A 21,270-nucleotide genomic window follows, 5' to 3' on the forward strand; every position below is an offset into this window, starting at 1 on the left:
TGGACCTTGCACATAATATATATGCAGGATTCCCTCGGCACTGAAATGCAGCCTTCCTTGCAATGGAAGGGGGCAGTTCTGCATCAGCTCATAGGCAATGAAGAAGAAGAATGTTTACAGTTGAAACTGGGAGAACTGGGGAATTTTAGGTAGACAGAATGTAAATGGCCCTATTGGACGTTGGACAAGGCACAGGTATTAATGGAAATGATCGCAGAGAGAGTAAATTCTTTCAGGACATAAAAGAGGGGGAAAATAGAAATAATGTTCTGTGTAACTGTTTTACTATTTTCCTGTTTAAGGTACAAGTCCAAGGAATGACTGGAAATATCCAGTTTGACACCTACGGACGCAGAACAAATTACACAATTGACGTGTATGAAACGAAAGCCACTGGATCACGGAAGGTAAGTTCTCAAAATATGTTTTCTCCTTGGGCTTCTTAAAAAATATGTTTTGCTGCAAAGTCATGAAAACAAGCAATGTCATACAACTGTTGTGAAGATATAAAACCTGCTAGATCCCCCTCCCACTACATTTCTCTCTCCTCTTCCCTAATTCATTTGTTATGCAATTTTATAGGAATGTAGTTCCATTCTGTCCTTGTTATTCTGATCATGTCCCTCTCCCCCACCCCGCGCCCTTGAATCCCTTCACTCCTTGAATACCTTCCTACAGCAAACGCCTTGGCTTCACATCTGAGGTACCTACCCTGCCACATCTCAACTCTGATTTCCTCCTACAGTGGTGTCTTCGGACCCTTTGCCCAGTCCTCTCTCCTAAATTCCTTTCATCTCCTCCTTCCTCTCCATTATAGGCCTCAGAGCAATAGAGAATTTAGAACCCATATATTTTTAAAACCTCTTAAAATAGTGTAAAACAGCATTTGTGTTTTAATCAGGATGTTCAAAGGACGATTATCTCATGGCCTAAGATAAAATAGTCAGAAGTACCTACGTGAATTAGTAGCCTAAGTCCCATTTTCAAAAGTGGCTTGGGGCCAGATTTGCAAAAATATTTAGGTGCCTAAAGATGCAAATAGGTGGAATTTTCAAAAGGGCTTAAGCAAGTTAGATGCCTAGATCCCATTGATTTCAATTAGAATTTGGCACCTAACATTAAAACTTCCAGTAGGTGCCTATATGCATCTTCAGGCACCTACACACCTTTGAAAATCTGATCCTTATGCACTTGGCCTTAAAATCTCATTGAAAGACAATGGGACTTATGTGCCTAAATCACTTGGGCACGTTTGAAAATTGTACCCTTACTCTAAAAATGGATGCTTCTGTATATCAAGAATCCCAGCTCCTGGGCCTGTGTATGTAACCCTAGAGCTACATGACATCAGGTCTTGAACATTGTCACTGGACCAAAACTAAATATTGCCCCTCTGGGACACAGGACCAGTGTTATTTTTATCCCCTGCCTTTACCTGGCCTATATTTGTAGCAGCTTATAGTTTTGTTTTGTTTTGTTTGAAAGGAAGTGGTTTTACTTTAAATAGTGGCTGTTTGCAGTCGGTTAGAGATTTAGTTTGCTAGAAATAGACCAGGTTGAGACTGATTAAGGGCAGAGTTCAAGTGAGACAGTTAAGGCTGCAAATTAAAAGTAGTTCATTCAAGAATTCTGCAATTTATTTTCTTGTCCTATGTTGTATTCCCTGGTTGCAGAAATACTGGAATTATTCCATGGGTATTCTGATAAAATATATTATGTAATAATAGTATATATATATATATATATATATGGAACCATACATTACTTTCACATAGTTTTTGTATATCTATTTCCATGCTACACACTCAGTGATGGAACAATGTAAAAATTCAGCAAAAGGTTCCCACAGCCCGATGTTGTCATTAAAGTGTCCCATGACCTTGCTAATAGCTGATGAGGGGTCCTAGAAACATTTTTAGATCAATATTCATTTGTTTGTATCTTGCATAAATCCTAAGTAAAAATCACTTTTTTTAAATAAAAAGGGCAGCTCTATTTAAGCATCAGTTTTATGCACCAAAATCATTATAAAAATATGTAACTAGGTAACACTCTCTGCTTTTGTAGGCTGGTTACTGGAATGAATATGAAAGATTTGTGCCAGCACTAGACCAGCAAGTGTCTAATGACACTTCATCTGTGGAGAATAGAACAATAGTAGTCACTACCATCCTGGTAAGTTGCATGTTCTTAGTCAGTATGTGCTTAGGTGGTAAGACACGTGTGTTCTAAGATTTATTAGAAGGCCCAGTGTTGAATGCTGTGTGACTTCAAGTGACTGAGAAGTTCAGCAACCTCCAGAGATGTACGGAGGGCTTGATCCTGCCAACACTTACACACATGAGTAAATTTACTCACGGGAGGAGTCCCACTGATCTCAACATTGTGCTTTCCCTCTTCTCAGTTACTTGAACTCAGTGGAACTCCTCACGTGAGTAAAGTTGCTTATGTTTGTACGTGGTTGCAGGATCTGGCCCTTCCTGCTGTAGGACCAAATCTTGCAGCCCTCACTCAGGCACAGCTCCTGTTGATTGAGTAAGGATGGCACAATCTGGCCCACAGTGAACTGGAAATGCTTTGACAATATGTAAAGACATCCAATGCTTGTGGAGAATAATGCTCTTCTTATATCTCATAGGCAGTGTTATCTGTGTCAGTTCTAAAGCCTATTGCTTATGTGGTCTGTAATTCAGTATTATTTGTGCCTTTGGTGCCTGTTACAATTGTCCTGAGCATGAGTCAGTTTCATGACATTGCTAGAAGGATCATATTTTACTTGACTATAATTTAGTGAGACACACTCAGCCTTTCAGCTGGGATTTTCAAAGAAGTATACGGGAGTTAGGTGATCTGTGGTGGAGCTGGGCTCCTAAATGCCTCAGGCTTCTTTGAAAATCCAAGCATCAGCGTGATCCTGCACCATTTAAATAAGTGGGGATTTTGCCATGGACCTCAGTGGGAGCAGGATCGGGTACATCACTGCTTTACAAGCTAAGTACTGCATTATTATGGTGTGCTTATTTTTGATCTACTGGAGATTCAGGCCTGATCCTGAAGAAAGACTGTAAGTTTACTCATGTGAGTAGCCCCATTGCCTTAGTGGGAATACTCTTGTGATTAACGCGAATTGCATATGTGTTTGCAGGATCTGGCCATTGATGAATTTCAGTTGTGCTTCTAAGGATTGTTAAACTAAACTATTCTGTCTTGCCAGGAAGCCTTTAATGTTTATGTGAAGCTGACTTGGAAATCTTTCCAATTACTATATAAGAGCAGCCCAGGAAATATTGTTGAGATTTGCCAATAACATAACATAATGCTAATAACAGCTCTCGTTTTGCATATTTTAAAGGCATGTGTTATATTCATAGACCTTTGATCTTTGCTTTTGTTTCAAAGGAATCGCCATATGTAATGTATAAGAAAAACCATGAACAACTAGAAGGGAATGAGAGATATGAAGGATATTGTGTAGACTTAGCTTATGAAATAGCAAAACATGTTGGAATAAAATACAAACTGTCAATTGTTGGAGATGGGAAATACGGAGCTAGGGACCCCGAGTCTAAGATATGGAATGGCATGGTGGGTGAACTAGTCTATGGGGTAAGTTTCCCTTAACATTCATTTTAATGTTCTTTTTTTAAAAAATGCACGGCGTTAATAAACTGCAAAATAAAAAATCTCTGTTTAAATTTGTTTTACATTCTCTAGATATTTATTTTTAGTCTCATTTTGTAGTCTATTTTTAAAAAAATGTTTTTGTTCCATCGCATGGAGAGTGGTTTTTTTCACTGCCACCCCCAACTAGTCTATACACCAAATGGTTACGCAATGGTATTTGGGGTGAACATAAACACAGCAGAACATTTCTGCTCTCGTAGCTTTGTGCTGAGCTAACAACCTGCATATGCTGATCGAGTGTGCACCTTGCTTTCTGCTTGCAGGCTGACAGCCATTTCTTTCTTCTCCCTGCAGTCTTTGTGAACAATAAGGGATGTATTGTGCCCTGCACAATGTGAGTGCATATGTTTGTGAGGAGAGGATCTTCCATCCCTTCTTTGTGCGTATGTAAGGCAGGAGTGCATCCTTGCACTCCTCTGAGCACTGGGACGACACAAAGCTACCAGCAACACTGGTGCTGGCTCCCAGAAAAGAGTGCAGAGCCGGCTTTGCATGAGGAGAGATTTGCCCTGTACCCTTGTAAAAAGGTGGAACAGAAGGTGGATGCACTGCAGCTCCAGAAACTGTCATCCCTGCTGGAAGAACTCTGTCTCCAAAGTTGCCATGGGGCTTGATCCTATTCTCATTCAAGTCAATGGCAAAACTCCCATTAACTTTCCTGGCCCAAAGCGGCTGATCCTGCAAAATGGAAACCAGTGGGAGTTTTGCCATTGACTTCAGGCCAAAAGATGCGCCGATGTGTTATGCATTTTCACCAGGGCATATTTCATGATAGAGGCCTAATATCACCACATTTATGGAGTGTTACAACCCCAACAAGGTTGTCTACTCCTAAACTCTGGATTTAGTTTTAAAATATCTGCTACCAGCAAATCAGCTGCTGTCTAGTTAATTGTGCTGCTACTTTTATGTTTGCATATCATGTGTACGTCACGTTGAGTAATAGGCACAAAAGACACTGGGTAACTGTTTTATTATTGCTATATTTAAAAAACAATTAAGATTTCTGAATGCTGAAATAGTAACTCAGGCCTGCCCAGCCCATTCAACTTTTCTGAGCCCTGTCCATTCTACTTGTATGTATTTTAAACCTTAGAAAACAGTGATTTTATGGTCTGACTTTTGGGGAGGAAGGAGTGGAGTCTAATGGGCACTAAGTGAAGAGGACTGGAAATCAGGACTCCTGGGTCATATCCTTGCCCGCCCCCTGACTTGACGTGTGTGACCTGAGCAAGTCACCAAACTTCTCTGTGCCTCAGTTCTACCAGCTTTGAAACAGGAATAATAATATTACCTATCTCACGGGGTGAGGCTTTATAAGGCACTTTGAGAGTTGCTAGCTCAGGGCATAGTGTTATTACTCTCGGTGTTTCTCTCCAGGTCAAGAAACTTCAACAGTGTTATCTATAATTAGGCCATCTGCAAGTGCCCTAGTCATCTAGGCATGTAGCAGCCAATACGGCAGATATAGTCATTTAAAAAATGCATATTAAAGAGAGCCAAGTGACAAAGAGAAAAGTAAATTCCTAAAGCTGTAGTGGCAAGCTGGGACTGAGCCTGCTGGAGAGTGTGTTATAAGCAATGTCACTTCCTCTGGGACTTGATGCAGGTAAAATTAACCTCTGCAGCTGCTGGACCATGGATGATGCCTCTGTTTCAAGGGCTTGCACCAGCTCTGCAAGGTGCTCCCAAAGAGCAGGCCTTGGTGAGGAGAAAGTTTGCCCCCTTTTTCAAGCCAGCTTTTCTTTGAATAAGCTGGTTTGATGTAGAGCCCTCAGCCACATCCTTCTGGGACTAGCACAGCTCAGAAGGCTATGCCTGTTGTGTATTGCCGAGCCCCGGGTGCTTTACCTCAACACGACTGCACTTATGAACCTTTGTCTGCAGAGAGCTTTGTGAGCACCACACACCCTGATACTGCGCTGGTAGAAAAACAAAAACCCGTCCCTCGGTCTGTCTTTTGTTTCATCCAGTGGGTTCGTTCCCTTGTATTTAGGAAGCTGGGTTAGCAAGGCTTTAGCTTTCCAGTTGGTGACAAATTGAAACACTTTTCATTTAGTTTGGGGAATGAACAGCTAGTCCTTATTCTTGTGCAGTCAAAGCTTAATTCTTTGAATCGCATTTAACTGCAATGCTCAGTTATCCAAAGGTCAGACATGTCCCCTGAGGTTTGACTGAAGATCCAGCCCAACAGAGTTGCCCAGCTCTGCTGGGCTGGCGCTGGAGTGGAACTGCAGGAGCCAGCAGGCCTTAGGGAGACCACCTAGGTCTCTGTAATCAGGGAAAGCAACCCCGCTATGTTGAAGTCAACATAGACTTCAAAGCCTCCCCCAATCATCTGCAGGCTTCGGGTGTCTTCCTGAAATGCTCTTATCCTTTCTCCATCTGCACAAAGGAGGATAGCGACCTACAGCATTCAGCACCCTCAGAGGTGGGGCTAATGAGCATGTGGAAAACACTTTGATGATGAAAAATACTCTGTAACCGCTCATTATTAGGAACAGGTGTTTCATTTACATGACGACTCTCCTTTATCTCCCATGAGCTGAAAACTCTATTATGAAACTAAAAGTAAAGGTGCACGTTTCCCCAGGTGCCATTGTGAGCCTTGGCTGTGAAATGACTGTCACATTTGCCTCCTCTGGATTCCATTTTGTGTAAACGAGGGGGAGATTAATTTTTAAATGCCTTTATTAGCATGTGTATAACCAGACAAGTAGGGCTAAAAGAGGCTTGAGTTGGGGATTTTTGGAACAAGTTTATCCAACAGTTGAACAGAGCTGCTGCTGAATGCACTATTCAGGTCTGGCTCCAGGCAGCAGCATCCCAAGCAGGTGCTTGGGGCGGCAATCTGCAAGGGGCGGCAGTCCGTGTGTTTTTGCCCCCAAGCAACGCGCCGAATTGCCGCCGCGGACGGCGGGGGCAGTCCGTGTTCTGTTAGGGTGGCACGCGCATTTCTGCGGCGGTGGCAATTCGGCAGCAGCTTCTATGTTCAGCTGTCCGCAGCGGCGCAGCTTCTCTCTTCTGGTTGAAGACAGGCGCTGCCTCCAAATTGCCGCCGCCGCGGAAACGCACGTGCTGCCCTAACAGCACACGGACTGCCCCCGCCGTCCACAGCGGCAATTCGGCGCACTGCTTGGGGCGGCAAAAACAGTAGAGCCGGCCCTGGCACTGTTTCAGATTGTATTTGTTTTAACAGCTAACTGCTGTGCAGTCGCATGGCAAATAAGATGTTACTGTGTTATAGAATCATAGAAATGTAGGGCTGGACGGGACCTTGAGAGGTCATTTAGTCCAGTCCCCCATGCTGTGGCTGTGGCAGGATCAAGTAAACCTCGGCCATCCCCAAGAGGTGTTTGTTTAACCTATTCTTAAAAACCATTGATGATGGATATTCCACAACCTCCCTCAGTAACCTATTCCACTGCTTAACTATCCTCATAGTTAGAAAGTTTTTCCTAATCTCTAACCTAAATCTCCCTGTCTGCAGTTTAAGTCAATTACTTCTTGCTGCTACCCTGACATGTTTGTTGGCATCGCTGGGGAGACCATATGCAAATCCTGTTTAATATTGTCCCTTTTGTGTGCATTGCCTCCTGGTTTCAGACCTTTTTTACTGAAGCACTTAGGGCAGCGATAGAGTCTGAAATTTCAATGCTAGAAATCTAATTCAAGTGAATTGATGTTTAGCTTCATTTTTGCTATGTCTTTGTTCCTGCCTCCCCCTTACTGCTTCCTAGCTTCTTTTGGGGCAACCAGACACTTTCAGGAGAGAAAAGGCAGAACAATCCCTGTGCTCCTACCTCCTGGCCCACATACAAGGCAGATGGGTAGGGACAGGTTCCTTGTGTATAGGTTCCAGGCAGATTATGGAATGCAAAGTCATTTGCTTTCGTCACATTTTTGTAACTAAAATCTGGATTTCTCATTTAACTTCATTTTTGCACATTCTCCTTCAGACTAAGGTTCTCAGCTGTGCTGAGTTTCCACTCAATGCAGCAGAGAAAGAGCCTGTCAGAGCGACCCAGATACTGAGGGCAGTGTTGTATCAGCCCTGACCCAAGCATCAGTTAGCGTAGCTGAGTGTCTGCTCTTATCTAAGCCATCTAGGAACAGCCCACAAGAGACCATAGCCCATATGCCAACTAGGGGTGGCCAGAGTACAACCTTCTCCAGGAGCAGTCCTCCCTGCCCCATGACATATCCCCTACCTCAGGCCTGGGTGGGTGGTCTGGTGATGAAAGTTCTCCCAAGGTGGATGAAATGCTCTGCTGGCAGGACGTAGCTGCTTTCTGGTCACTTTGCACCTCGAGAGTGGTGCAAAAAGGGGCGGGGCACACTAGAGAATTGGTGGCTGCGTGGGGATGATGGCAGTGGGGTGACTCCCCACTGAGAGGAGAGTTAAACTGCTCCCAATCTCTGAACCTGAGTCAATGTTTACATCTGACTAGCAGAGCAGCCCACCAAGGCAAGTGCTGTCCTCCAATGAGCCATCCACTAATGGCATCCCTCTACTTCTGCTGATTAGCAGCACCTCCCACCTCCAACTCTGAGTCCTGTGCCCCAGCCAAATGCACACCAGAGTCTCCACTGCTACAGCCTTTGATAGGATTGGCTCTCCCAAAGTGTGGCGGGAGGTGGGCAATGTCATGGGGCCACCTTCTTTCCCTTCCCCACCACTTCTGTGTAATAGTTTTCAACTCATATGACATAGGATCCATCACTCTGTTGAGATTTACAATGGAGCTGTGCTTAGAACGGAGGGAAGATGGTCCTGCGGTTAGGCACAAGATCTGGCTCCTGTTCCTACTCTGTCCTGAGTGATCATGAGCAAGTAACTTACCCCGGCCCAGCTCTCACTGCTAGCAAGGGAAGCAATATGGCTGGAGGTATATGCTACCCTTTACCCCTTCCATGGGCTGGAAAAGAGAGTTAAACTGCTCCCAATCTCTGAACCTGAGTCAACATTTAAATCTGACCAGCGGCGCAAAGCACCAAGGCAAGTACTGTCCTCCAATGAGTCATCCCCACGGTTAGCAGCAGCACCTCCCACTGTGCGCACACAGGAGATGCTTTGCTCAAAGCTTTAAACCTACCAGCCATTGAGGCCTAGACAATGGCTCTTCTCCCTAATGTAGGGTAAGCCTCTTTCCATAGGCTTTTATTTAGTCTCGTCCTTTTGAAGTGTGCTCCTGTTCTTTCTTTCCTGCTCAGCTAGGGAATCCTCCCCTCCCTGGGTCTGATCTGATTTTCACAGCAGGGAGGCTAATTGAAAGCAGGTTTAACACATTTCTTAGTTGTGAGAACAAAATACTTTATTAGGAAAAAAAAAAAGAACCCAAGCCCTACAAGCACCATAAACCCTCCCTTGATAAAAGAGTCTTTAGTAGAACCGCTTTAAGAAGGTAAGATGCAGCAAAGGGGAGGAGCGGGGAATTCAGGGAGAAGCAACCTCTCCGTCATATGTAATGTTTGAAAGTGCCGATATACTTCACTGCATTAAAGTAGCCCACAGAAAGGAATAATGTTCTGCTTCGAATGATTTTGGCCACTTGTGCTTAAATAGCATCACGCTTTTGGGAATGGGATGAAGACCATTCTCAGCGCGAGGGCAGCAGTGTGCTGGGAGAAAAAGGACAGGGGAGAACAAGAGGTGGGTCTGTTCCAAACTCTTCCCGTAATTCCCATATCAAGAAGATAGACCCACGCTAGCTCTAATCGATAAGTGTGCTAAAAATAGAGGGTAGGCAAGGCCAGCAGGGTTAGCCACCCCAAGTATGTACCCATCCAAGACACTAGGCATGGACTCGACAGCTGCTCCCTCGAGCTGAGACTGTGCTTCTATGTGTAACGCATTTGTTCGATCAGAGCCGGCATGGGTATGTCTCCTCAAGCTGGGAATTCCCCTCCCTCCGCAGCTCAAAGCGTGGATGTACCCTAAGTCCCTTAGTCTCCCTGGCCTTAGGCTCTCCAGCTGTGAAATGGGAATAATAATACCCCTCACATGGGGGGCTGTGAGGATGTAATTAATAAACACTTTGGCCATGCCTACACGAAGGGAAAAGGTGCATTTTTTAACATGTTAGCTAGTGCGGTGGTTCTCAGCCATGGGTCTGGGGCCCCCTGGGGAGCCGCGAGCTGGTATCAGGGGGTCTACTAAGAATGACCAGCGTTAGACTTGCTGGGGCACAGGGCAGGTAATCAAAGCTGTCAGCAACTTAGCTTCGCTGGGGGCCCCCTGTGGCATGGGGCCTCGGGCAATTGCCCTGCTTGGTACCCCCTAGTCCCAGCCCTGGCTTTTGTATGCAGAAAAACAGGTGTTGTGGCACAGCTTGGCCGTGGAGTTTTTAATAGCAGGGGAACGGGGCTCAGAAAGAAAAAGGTTGAGAACCCCTGAGCTAGAGTGTTAACTATCACCTTTCCCATCCTAGTGTGGACAAGGCAGGTTGTAGTTTTAACATGCGTTAGCCCTGGGGTTTACCTTGCCCAGCTAACATGTTAAAACTACAGTTTGCCTTATCTACACTAGGATTTTAACATGAGTGTGTTAACACACATTAGTTCATCAATACACATTCGTTAACATATCATCTAATTTGTTAAAACACACCTTTTTCATTAGTGTCAATATGGCCTTTGAAAGTGTTTTAAAATCTTCGAAGGGAGTGGTCGGCATTCAAAAGTCAACCTTTAGATACCACCCGTAATACATGAGATAACTGATTTCCTGTTCTAAGTATAGGGAGAAATGATGGCATCTCCCATGGTACTGAATGGTGGCAGATGCTGATCTTTAATCACAACCACTGTATAAATCCATAGCACTATCTTCTATTGTTGCTTACTTGTTCCTGCGCTCAGTACTTCTGGTGACAGCTGGGGTTTTGCTTCCCAGTGGAATGCACACAGTGAACACCTGGTGTAATGTCTCTCTGATCCTCCATAAGAGGTAATTTAGAATGCAATCTAAGGTTTGGCCCAATTCCCAGATCAGGCAAAGATCTTTCAAAGTGACTATAGCACTGGGCTACTTCTCAAAAAGCAAAGAACCGATAAATTCTCCAGTACCTGCAGACAAGAACACCCAATAATTCACGAAGGCAGGAACCAGGCCCTCATCTCCTGTTTGTATCTATGTGCTATGTCTCTCTCTACTCCCCAAGCCTGGAGTGAGAAAGGATTTTCTCTGGCCTTTTGAGGGGAAGAATTCCCAGCCCCTGAGAGCAGGGAGCATCTAGTCTTTCTTCCTGTATCACTTTCCTTCTCCTGCAAGGAAGGATGTTTCTACGTGGCGTTTTTTTCTTTTTTCCTGGTTCCAAAGGGGACTGAACAGCTCCTGCCCAATCAGGTCAGTTGTTATGTGCCTGGTTGAAGGGGGAGGATTCTTTTGCACTGCTCAAATGCATCATGAGCAGTAAAGAAGATGCCTGAAACTGCGTTATTTCTCAGAGATTAGCAAGCCTAGTTGTTTCAGAAACCCTCAAATTCTGCAGTGGGGAGGGACGGGGATTGGTTGGCTGTGTTTTTTAATCTGGCTTAATTTTTATGGGCCTTGTTTATTCCACGTCCATCATCAAGAGAGAAATGAACTCCAGTGCTGCAATTATTAATGATGAGTTAGGGCACCTAGAGCCTTAGGTAGATAGATTTAAAATAATTAAAAAGACAAGTAAGTAAATGAATGCTGGCTAGAAACCTGGGGCCTGACTCTAACCTCAGCAGTGTAAATTCAGCAGGGTTACTCATAATGAACACCGCTATGAGAGTGATAAGAATCAGGCATTGAAGCTCTACCTCTACCTGGTTCACCTAAATTTTAGACCACTCAAGTACAAGAAAATACTGATTATGTTAAGAAAATCCAGTACATTATACTAGGTAGTCATGTTTGTGTTAGTAATAAATTAGTCTACGTGTAAATGCGAGGCTGCCTGTTAAAGGAAGGTAATGTAGTGGAATATTCACACACGTACACACACACACTTGCATAAGGGTCGGTCCTGGGGCCGGTTTTGTTCAATATCTTCATTAATGATCTGGAGGATGGCGTGGATTGCACCCTCAGCAAGTTTGCAGATGACACTAAACTGGGAGGAGTGGTAGATATGCTGGAGAGTAGGGATAGGATACAGAGGGACCTAGACAAATTAGAGGATTGGGCCAAAAGAAATCTGATGAGGTTCAACAAGGACAAGTGCAGAGTCCTGCACTTAGGACAGAAGAATCCCATGCACTGCTACAGACTAGGGACTGAGTGGCTGGGCAGCAGTTCTGCACAAAGAACCTAGGGGTTACAGTGGACAAAAAGCTGGATATGAGTCAACAGTGTGCCTGTGTTGCCAAGAAGGCTAACGGCATTTTGGGCTGTATAAGTAGGGGTATTGCCAGCAGATCAAGGGACGTGATCATTCCCCTCTATTTGACAGAGGCCTCATCTGGAGTACTGTGTCCAGTTTTGGGCCCCACACAACAAGAAGGATGTGGAAAAATTGGAAAGAGACCAGTGGAGGGCAACAAAAATGATTAGGGAGCTAGAGCACATGACTTATGAGGAGAGTCTGAGGGAACTGGGATTGTTTAATCTGCAGAAGAGAAGAATGAGGGGGGATTTGATAGCTGCTTTCAACTACCTGAAAGGGGGTTCCAAAGAGGATGGATCTAGACCATCTCAGTGGTACCAGATGACAGAATGAGGAGTAATGGTCTCAAGTTGCAGTGGGGGAGGTTTAGGCTGGATATTAGGAAAAACTTTTTCACTAGGAGGGTGAGAGGGATAGCTCAGTGGTTTGAGCATTGGCTTGCTGAATGCAGGGTTGTGAGTTCAATCCTTGAGGGTGTCACTTAGGGATCTGAGCCAAAAATCAGTTCTTGGTCCTGCTAATGAAGGCAGGGGGCTGGTTTCAAGGTTAGTTCTAGGAGATAGGTATATCTCCAATTTTGGGGTGGGGGGGTGAAACACTGGAATGGGTTACCTAGGGAGGTGGTGGAATCTCCTTCCTTAGAGGTTTTTAAGGTCAGGCTTGACAAAGCCCTGGCTGGGATGATTTAGTTGGGGATTGGTCCTGCTTTGAGCAGGGGGTTGGACTAGATGACCTCCTGAGGTCCCTTCCAACCCTGATATTCTATGATTCTATGATAAGTGTTTGTTGGTGCTCTGATCCCTAAAAAAAGAAGTACTGGAAGCCCCTGGACTCTGCTCCAGAAGGACAGATACCGGCTTGGTAACCTGGGCCAATGCAGGTAACTGAGCCACCACCTCTCTTCTTTTGTATTTGACCGGGTGCAGGAAGAAGTGTGAGCAGATGGCACCTTCATCTTTTCCACTTATTCCACTTCCGGGCCTGTTCCAGTGGGAGAGGTGGCTTGGTGACCTGGGATGTCCAAGATACTGAGCTGCCATCTCCTTCCAGCAGGGAGAGCCTGGGGAAAAGTATGCTTACTTTTCTCTAGCTGTTGCTTTTTTCCTATCTTCCCATCCCCCATATAGTTACTCTGAAGTTAATTTTTTGCACTGATTTGAACCTGTTCTTTAATTTTTGTAATAAACACAGAAATTTATGTGCAATTTTAAACAAAATGCAAAGTATGTTTATAGCACAGCCCAGGCTCAGGAGGTCCTCTAGTCCAACCCCCTGCTCAAAGCAGGACTAATCCCTAGACAGATTTTTGCCCCAGATCCCTAAAGGATTGAATTTACAATGCTGAGTTTAGCAGGCCAATGCTCAAACCATGAGCTATCCCTCCCCTCTCTTGGCAAACATTTCCTCCCACATTTGTTCACTTTGCTTCTTTTTTTGGCTGTTTGGCTTTTGGGGAGGTTTCTTTTGCTTCCAGATGAACATCTATATTCTAGAGCCACTAATTATTAATAGAAAAGAAATTAAAGTATTGTGAATAATGGAGACTGCCCATAAAATGTATCAAAGGTAACTGGCAATACTGGTAACATATTTCTAAAACTACTGTCTCATTATCATATTTTATTATGATTTTTTAAAACAACTTTCCTATCAATTACTGCAGCCAAGGGTCAGAATAACTAATTATATTCAAAATAAATTGCCAACATATTTATTCTATTAATGTAAATAAGATAGTAAGAGAGTCTACATAACAATCTAGCCTTTGACAATAACTGTCAGTGCAAAAGCGAGCATCTGCCAATCCATCCAATGAATCCTGAAATGAAATACTACTGGATACATAATAAATCTTTGCTCTTATACGTACAGCATAGAGTAACAGTTAAACACATGATGATTCAGCACTTGGGCACCTAAACATGCAGATAGGCCCCCCAAGAGGGATTTTCAAATGCGCCGAATTCCCTAGTTCCTTTTCTGTAGTTAATCATCCAGCAATGGATTCCTGTTACACCAGCACATTCACAACTCATGTATTGTGAGTCACATGTACAGTGACTGTGGCTGGTTAATATGGAACCCAGTATGGTTTATTAACCATTAACCTACCAAGGGTCTAAAAATATGTGTTGGGAGATTCTTCAGTGAATTAGTGCCAGAACCATATAGTTCCTGTAGTGGATTTTTAGCTGACTTGTCCCCCCAAAATCTCATCATTATGTACATGAACTAACCATGCATTAATTTACAAGCATAATAAATGACTGGCCTATAAGAAACAAATATAAAATTCAAGCCACCTGAAAATAGATTTTGCAATAATGAGTTGTGGGTGTTCCTCTCTAGTGAAGCATAACCACTCAAGTGAGTAGGTCAACAGGCATAGTCTACATGAAAGTCTACAGATATGCAGCTGTATAAGAATATACATGATGGGCCAAATTTTCAAAGGGCTTCCTTACTTGCATTTCCAAAATGTGCAAGTGTATATTCATAACAACACATTTGTATATGTATCAAGTGATTGCACACTCAAGCAGCTAATTAGAAACACACCTGATTTGCTTGAGCCAACGCGGGGCAGGGATTCGTGTGCAGAAAAGACGTCCTTCCACATATTAAAGGCTTTAGTAAGGAGTACTGCTGTCCTTGCTCAGACAAAACCCCCATTAACGTCAATTTTGTTTTTATTTTAATAAAATACGTGTATGGAATAGAGTTTAGACTTGATTATGCAATCAAACTCAGGCATTGGCAGGTATTTACAGTACGTAACTGTGACTAGCTTTCCAGGTTTCTTTTTTCCCATTTCTGCTTATTAAAAAACCCTCTCTGGTACAATCAATAAATGACAGGCTGGCTGAAAGGCATGGACATTGCGATCAGATTTAAATAAAGGCAATAGTCACTTCTTTTGTGGCACAGCTCTTAATCAGCTCTTATTAACCTTTCCTATTAACCTCCACTCACAACTTCTACTCAAGCATTTTTCATTGGAAGAAGATAGTTTTTGCACAGCTGGAAACCAAAATCTGTGTATAATGGTGTGCACCATGTTAGTTACTGATAAATTAAATTTCTTCAAGATTGGATTTTTTTTTAGTCCTTTGAAATGATGCTTTACTAATGAAACTTCATTGACTCATTAAATAATATCAATGTTGATCATTACAGAGAGTTTAAAATGAGACAGAAGATAATAAGTAACCTGGTATAATGCTAAGTGGGCTTTTTATAATAAGTAGGGCATACATTCATCAAAATGTTTAAGGTTTTATCATTAAAAGGGCTTAGTTCTTTCACTTGCAGGCATTGGGATTAACTGTGCTTGCATTTTGGGGCTTTCAGGTATCTCTTCTGCCCACCCACCCCAAACTACATTATCTGTGCCGCCGTTCCAGTACAACTTATCACACATTTTTCACCCCATTCTAGTCACTGCAAATATTTTCCATTAACCTGAACAGTCTTTACGCTTAGAGTGGTGTTACAGTGGTGTTACAGTACACTATGACCATTAGCTGTTTTTATATCATTGGTGTAGATTAAATATATTATGCTTTCCACATATAACTAAAAGGACAAAATACAATGGATATTTATTTTCTCATTTTAGAAAATATCAGTTTTACTGTTGCAGAGTTGTAGAGTCAAATGCTGTAAATTAATGTTTCTGAAAAGAAACTTTCCAGCATTCCAAAGACCTCAAGAGACTTTCCAGACTGATTGCAAATTATGGTTGTATCCCCTAACTGAGAAAAAAAACCCTCCTGCAACTGTCCCACATATGGAAAACTCATTGAAGTCTCCGGGCTACAAGATCACACCCTGTATATACCAATGTCATGACATCAATTACTAAACATGTAGCCATCTCTGAAACCTGGCAATCTCTAACCAGTGCACACAGGATCAAATGCTCCCTGTGCAGGGAGCCAACACAGGTCCAGTAGTCTATAGTAAGTTCTCACAATAGGGCTCAAGAGTGTTAGCCCTCTTCACAGGGGCGAATTTCACCCATGCAGCACAGTTATTGAGGTTAGCTAGAAAAGAATACTGTAAAAGTTTTCTGCATGTGCTGTATATTGTAAGTGGACTAAAATGTTCCTTTTTCATTGTAAAAAAAAAAGTAGAATGAGTTAATTTATTAATGGTGAAAGGTCCAATCTTGCTCCCATTAAATCCAGTGAGAGTTTTGTTGTCAACTTCAATGTTAATTGGCTTAACGTTTCTGGGTATACCACCTCCTATCAGCTGTATTAGGAAATGCTGCCTCTGGATGACTCATATTAGCATAGCAACAATGTGTTGCGTGTTAACTTTGAATATAATTTAGGAGCCATTTTTATTTGCCTCATTGAATTCTATAAGCTCTAAGACAGGGGTCAGCAAACTACGGCCCGTGGGCCAGATCCGGCCCCTCAGGCGGGGGGGCAGAGGGCTCCATGCCTTGCTCTTGCCTCCAGGCACCGCCCCCCTCAGCTCCCATTGCCCACGAATGGGGAACCACGGCCAATGGGAGCTTCGGGGAAGGTACCTGGAGGCGCGGCAAGGGTAGCGCACGCAGAGCCCTCCACCCACTCTCTCCCAGGGGCCGCAGCGCTTCCGGGAGCGGCACAGGGCCAGGAACAGGGCAGGCATGCAGGGAGCCTGCCCTGGCCCCGGTGCGCACCGCTGCCACCCAGGAGCCACTTGAGGTAAGTGACGCTGGGCCGGAGCCTGAAGGCCTCCTGTACCACCCCCCCCAACTCCCTGCCCGCACCTTGCACCCCAACCCCCTGCCCCAAGCCCCCTTGTACACCCCGCACCCCCCGCACCCCAACCCTCCACCCTAAGCTCCCTGCTGCACCCTGCACCCCTGTGCACCCCAACCCCCTGCCCTGAGCCCGCTGCCACACCCTGCACCCCTATCCTGAGCCCCCTCCTGCACTCTGCACCCCAACCCCCTTCCCTGAGCCCCTTTCTGCACACCCCCTCCCCCTCACACTCCTTCCCACACCCCAACCCCCTGCCTCGGCCCTGCATACAATTTTACCACCCTGATGTGGCCCTCGGCCCAAAAAGTTTGCCCACCCCTGCTCTAAGAGCTACCCTCTTCTGAATCCCAGTTTCTTTTAGTAGGGCAGTAAGCCTGATGGAAATGAATGGGTCTGTGTACTTGAAAACCATCACATTCAAGGAGAAATCCTGCAAAAGTGTTTAATTACCATCAATTTCATAGTTAGCTGTGAAGGGGCACAATCAGAGCAATCCGTGCCTCATAACACAGAGTGATCTAGCTATACACAGAAACCTTGCAGGAAGCGGTTCTTGCATAGCTTTCAGGAACGTTGAAAGATACATGACTCATCTAAACGGAGTTCCTTGCTACCCTTTCAAAAAAGCCAGTGTCTGACCCGCAACAGGCCACAGAGGACTTTCTGCTAGAGGAATGATGTTGCCTTGTCCTATGATGGGCAGATCTCAGAGGTTGAGAATAGTTCTCATCGCCAGAATCAGAGATTGCTGATTCATCAGTCCTTTCCCAATTGATGCCTACAGGACCCACTTGTGATGTTGGCAATTCAGGATGCGTCACTCTTCTCTTTGAATGAGTTTGCACTTAGCTCTTGCCCCAGCTGCTGCCTTTCAGATACAGTGTGAAATAAATGTCCTGACCACTTGTGGTCATTAAAAATTCCATGGGAATTACAAACATAGGGCCGGAATCCTGACAAATTCCAGCCAGAGAAGTTCTCTCTAAGGTATTCTGCTTACATAAATTCTTGATTTCCTGTCTTAACTGATGTGCAGTAGTTGTTAGTTACTACAGTTCCTTCCAGAGGTGGTTAAGGAAGAAGTGAGCCTTGTATGTAGTTCATAGTTCAGATTAAGTGTGTTGAGATGCTTCACGGTACAAAGATTTAGAGGCAACATTTTCAAAAACACCTCAGTGCCTGAGGTTTAGTGATTTCAAAAGTGATTTAGGCACTCTGTTACCTTGAGGCTACTAAATGACTAGGTCATTTTTGAACATGGGACTTAAGTTCCTAAGTCAATTAGGTGCGTTTGAAAAATGTAACCTTGTACTACTTTATATTGGGACAGATTCTGATACTCTTCTTGAATACTGCCTTACTCCACAAACAGTCTAACTGAAGTCAATGAGACCAGTTGGAGAGTAAGGCACTATTCAATGTGAGTAAAAGGTTTACAAATGGGACCTATATTATTATTGCATTTTCAGGCTCCTTTTGCAAGCACTTCAGCATTTTAGCTCAAGTAGTTAGTAATGAGTTTAGAAAAATAAAAACAAACAGCACTGGGCAATCCTGCACACACTCATGTGAGTAGTCCCATTGAATTTGCAAGCTCAGTTTGCAAAAAAAGTATGACTGATGCTGGAATAAGTGCACCTTTGTATATATATATCTGTTTTGCTTACATTAGATTGCCCCTTCCAAGGTGATTTTTTTTCTTTCTCAGTTAAGAGACATGACCAATACAGCATGGACATTCTCTTTGTTTTAAAAGATTAAAATCTCCTTTCTACTCGTGTTCTATTTATACGCAGTGCTGCGTTAGTTAAATATCAGTTTCTGATATTTACACACACATTGTAAACATTAGGTTAAACTGAACCCTGCTGTAACTCCACTGAAGTCAATAGTTTTACACCGGGGGCATATATGATTGTTCATCCCATAACTCAATCATTTGACATTTAAAGCAGCAGAAAAATTAGGGCACAAGCTTAAAGGTCATATATTTTTAAAAATTGCTTTAAATTGGTTCATAAAAGCTTTTTTGGTGCCCTCCTTAACTGCAAATATACTTCAGAAAGGAGTATTCCAGATTGTTAGTTGGAAATGTGTAGATTAAACCCTTCTGGTGCATTAGTTATGGAGGAATCCAGCTGAGACAGTTAGCTTACAAAAGCAGCTACACCTACGCCATATGTTTCATAGCTACTTTTCATAATGCCTCTCAGGCAAATTGCATTCCATAGGTAGCAAACATCAGGCAAAGAGAAACAGATTATTTTCATTTAGACACTTTGGGCCAGACTCACAGCTGGTGAAAACTGGCATAGGTTCCACCTTCAGTGACTAACACCAGCTGCGGATCTGGCCCTTTTAATGGAGAAAGTGAATACTTTTGCATTGCAAAACTTTTCCCAATTCTCTGGAGCATTATTACTTTGTGAAGGTTACAGAACAGTGAAAGAGGGAGAATTCCCTCATGAGCTTTCGCTTATGGCAAAAACGTGTGAAACTGTAATAGTTAGAACATGTTATCTTCCCCCTTAAGCTTTTCTGATAAATCTGCCCAAATTGACCCAATTCACTTCCATTAGGTGGTAGAAAAACGTTGTGTAAGGCTGGTTAAAAAACCCCAGTGTTGTCATATCCCTCAATACTGGATTCTGTGCTCACTGAAGTCAATGGAGTAGAACTGGGCCCTGATTTGTATAAGACCAGATGTGGTGATGTAGCTCCATTGGCTACCTGCACCAAACCAGCCTTATCAGTAGCCCTCAGCCAAGCGTCATACCAAAATCATTAGCTATGATACTTTAAGAAAAGATACATGTTGAGTACTACTTGCTATATTCTTACTACAACGAAATGTGAGAAAGCAAATGGGGAACTGCCATGGGACTAGCATGGTAGTGTTTCTAGATCATACAAGAAAAGCAATCAGCCAAACAGGGAGACAGCACTGCTGACTGGGCAGTTAAAAGTCCAGTCAGTGACATAGCGGGGCTAAAGCAGGCTCCCTACCTGCCATGGCTCCGTGCGGCTCCCAGAAGCAGTGGCATGTCCCCCTTCCAGCTCCTACGGGTAGGGGCAGCTGGGGGCTCCATGCACTGCCCCCGCCCCAAGCACCAGCTCTGCAGTTCCCATTGGCTGGGAACCACAGCCAATGGGAGCTGCAAAGGTGGCCCCTGTGGATGGGGCAGCATGCAGAGCCACCTGGCTGTGCCTCCGCGTAGGAGCCAGAGTGGAGACACCTGAGGTAAGCACCACCTGGAATCTGCACCCCGACACACACACCCTATGCCCCCACCCGCTGCCCCAGCCCAGAGCTCCTTCCCACACTGCAAACCCCTCAGTCCCAGCCCGGAGCCACCTCCTGCACCCTAAATGCCTTATCCCCAGCCCCACAGCAGAGCTCGCACCCCCAGCCGGAGCCCTCACACACACACGCTCACTAACCCCCTGCCCCAGCCCAGTGAAATTGACCAAGTGAGGGAGGGAGAGCAAACAACCGGGGAGGGGAAGGGGGAGTGAGGAGGGGGCCTCAGAAAAGGGGTTGGGCAGGGGCCTCAGAGGAGGGGCAGGGCGGGGCAAGGGTGTTCGGTTTTGTGCGAGTAGAAAGTTGGCAACCCTAACACAGCCTCCCCCCGACTGCCAGTTAGATTGAAGATCCAGGCTGTATTTGAAACACAGTAACAGTGCAATCTTCCCAGACAATACAAGCTATTTATTACATATGCACTGACTGACCTTTATTACTACTGTTTAATTAGCATGGGATTATTCCATGGTTCCTATGCAATGTAAATGAAAAGGATTGCCAGACACACTCCCTTCTGCAGACAACCAGAGGAAGAGAGCTCTTCTGCAATTACAGCACTTAGGGCTCATCTTCACTACTAGGGAGCTCGACACTGCTGCAATCGACCGATTTATCAGGTCTAGGGAAGACCCACTAAATCGACAGCAGAGCGCTCTGCGGCTGACTCCAGTTCCCCGAGAAGAGTAAGGGAAGTCGACCGGAGAGTGTCCCCCGTCGACGCAGTGCAGTGAAGACACCGGGGTAAGTCGACCTAAGCCATGTCAACTCCAGCTATGTTATTCATGTCCCTGGAGTAGTGTAACTTAGGTCGACTTCACCTGTAGTGAAGACAAGCCCTAGGACTAGAAAATGACGAGGTTATGGCTTGTGTATAAATAAAAACTGCTCATTCATTCTGGGTGCTTCACCCTCATAGTAGCCATTTGATTGTCCTTGATTTTACAGTGAAAATGGCAACTGTGCTAAACAATGTTGTCTCAGCTAGGTGGGAAGGTCACTGTCTCATATCCCATCACACCGTTTCCAAACTTTATTTGACTCTTTTGCTATAATTCAGTGGGATTTGGGTGCCTACGTTCATTAGCTCCTTTGGAAATCCCAGCCTACATCAACGAATCAGTCTGAGCTGATCTCGCTAAAATAAAAAAAAGAAAGCGAGAGA

The 21,270-nt window shown here is 44.3% G+C and overlaps 1 protein-coding gene across 5 annotated transcripts in view; it reads left to right on the forward strand.

The window, feature by feature from the left end:
* Positions 1 to 21,270, forward strand: part of GRIA3 (glutamate ionotropic receptor AMPA type subunit 3) — a 225,126-nt gene that overhangs the window by 134,451 nt on the left and 69,405 nt on the right. For 4 of the 5 annotated variants that reach the window (XM_045030430.1, XM_045030429.1, XM_045030432.1 and 1 more), the window contains 3 exons: positions 303 to 407; positions 2,068 to 2,175; positions 3,400 to 3,606. In XM_045030430.1, coding sequence (XP_044886365.1) covers positions 303 to 407; positions 2,068 to 2,175; positions 3,400 to 3,606 — 420 coding nt within the window. The remainder of the gene's footprint in view (positions 1 to 302; positions 408 to 2,067; positions 2,176 to 3,399; positions 3,607 to 21,270) is intronic. The other variant, XM_045030431.1, reaches the window with a different exon arrangement.

The sequence above is a fragment of the Mauremys mutica genome, chromosome 9 (genome assembly GCF_020497125.1).
Source record: "Mauremys mutica isolate MM-2020 ecotype Southern chromosome 9, ASM2049712v1, whole genome shotgun sequence".
Taxonomy (NCBI): Eukaryota; Metazoa; Chordata; order Testudines; family Geoemydidae; genus Mauremys; species Mauremys mutica.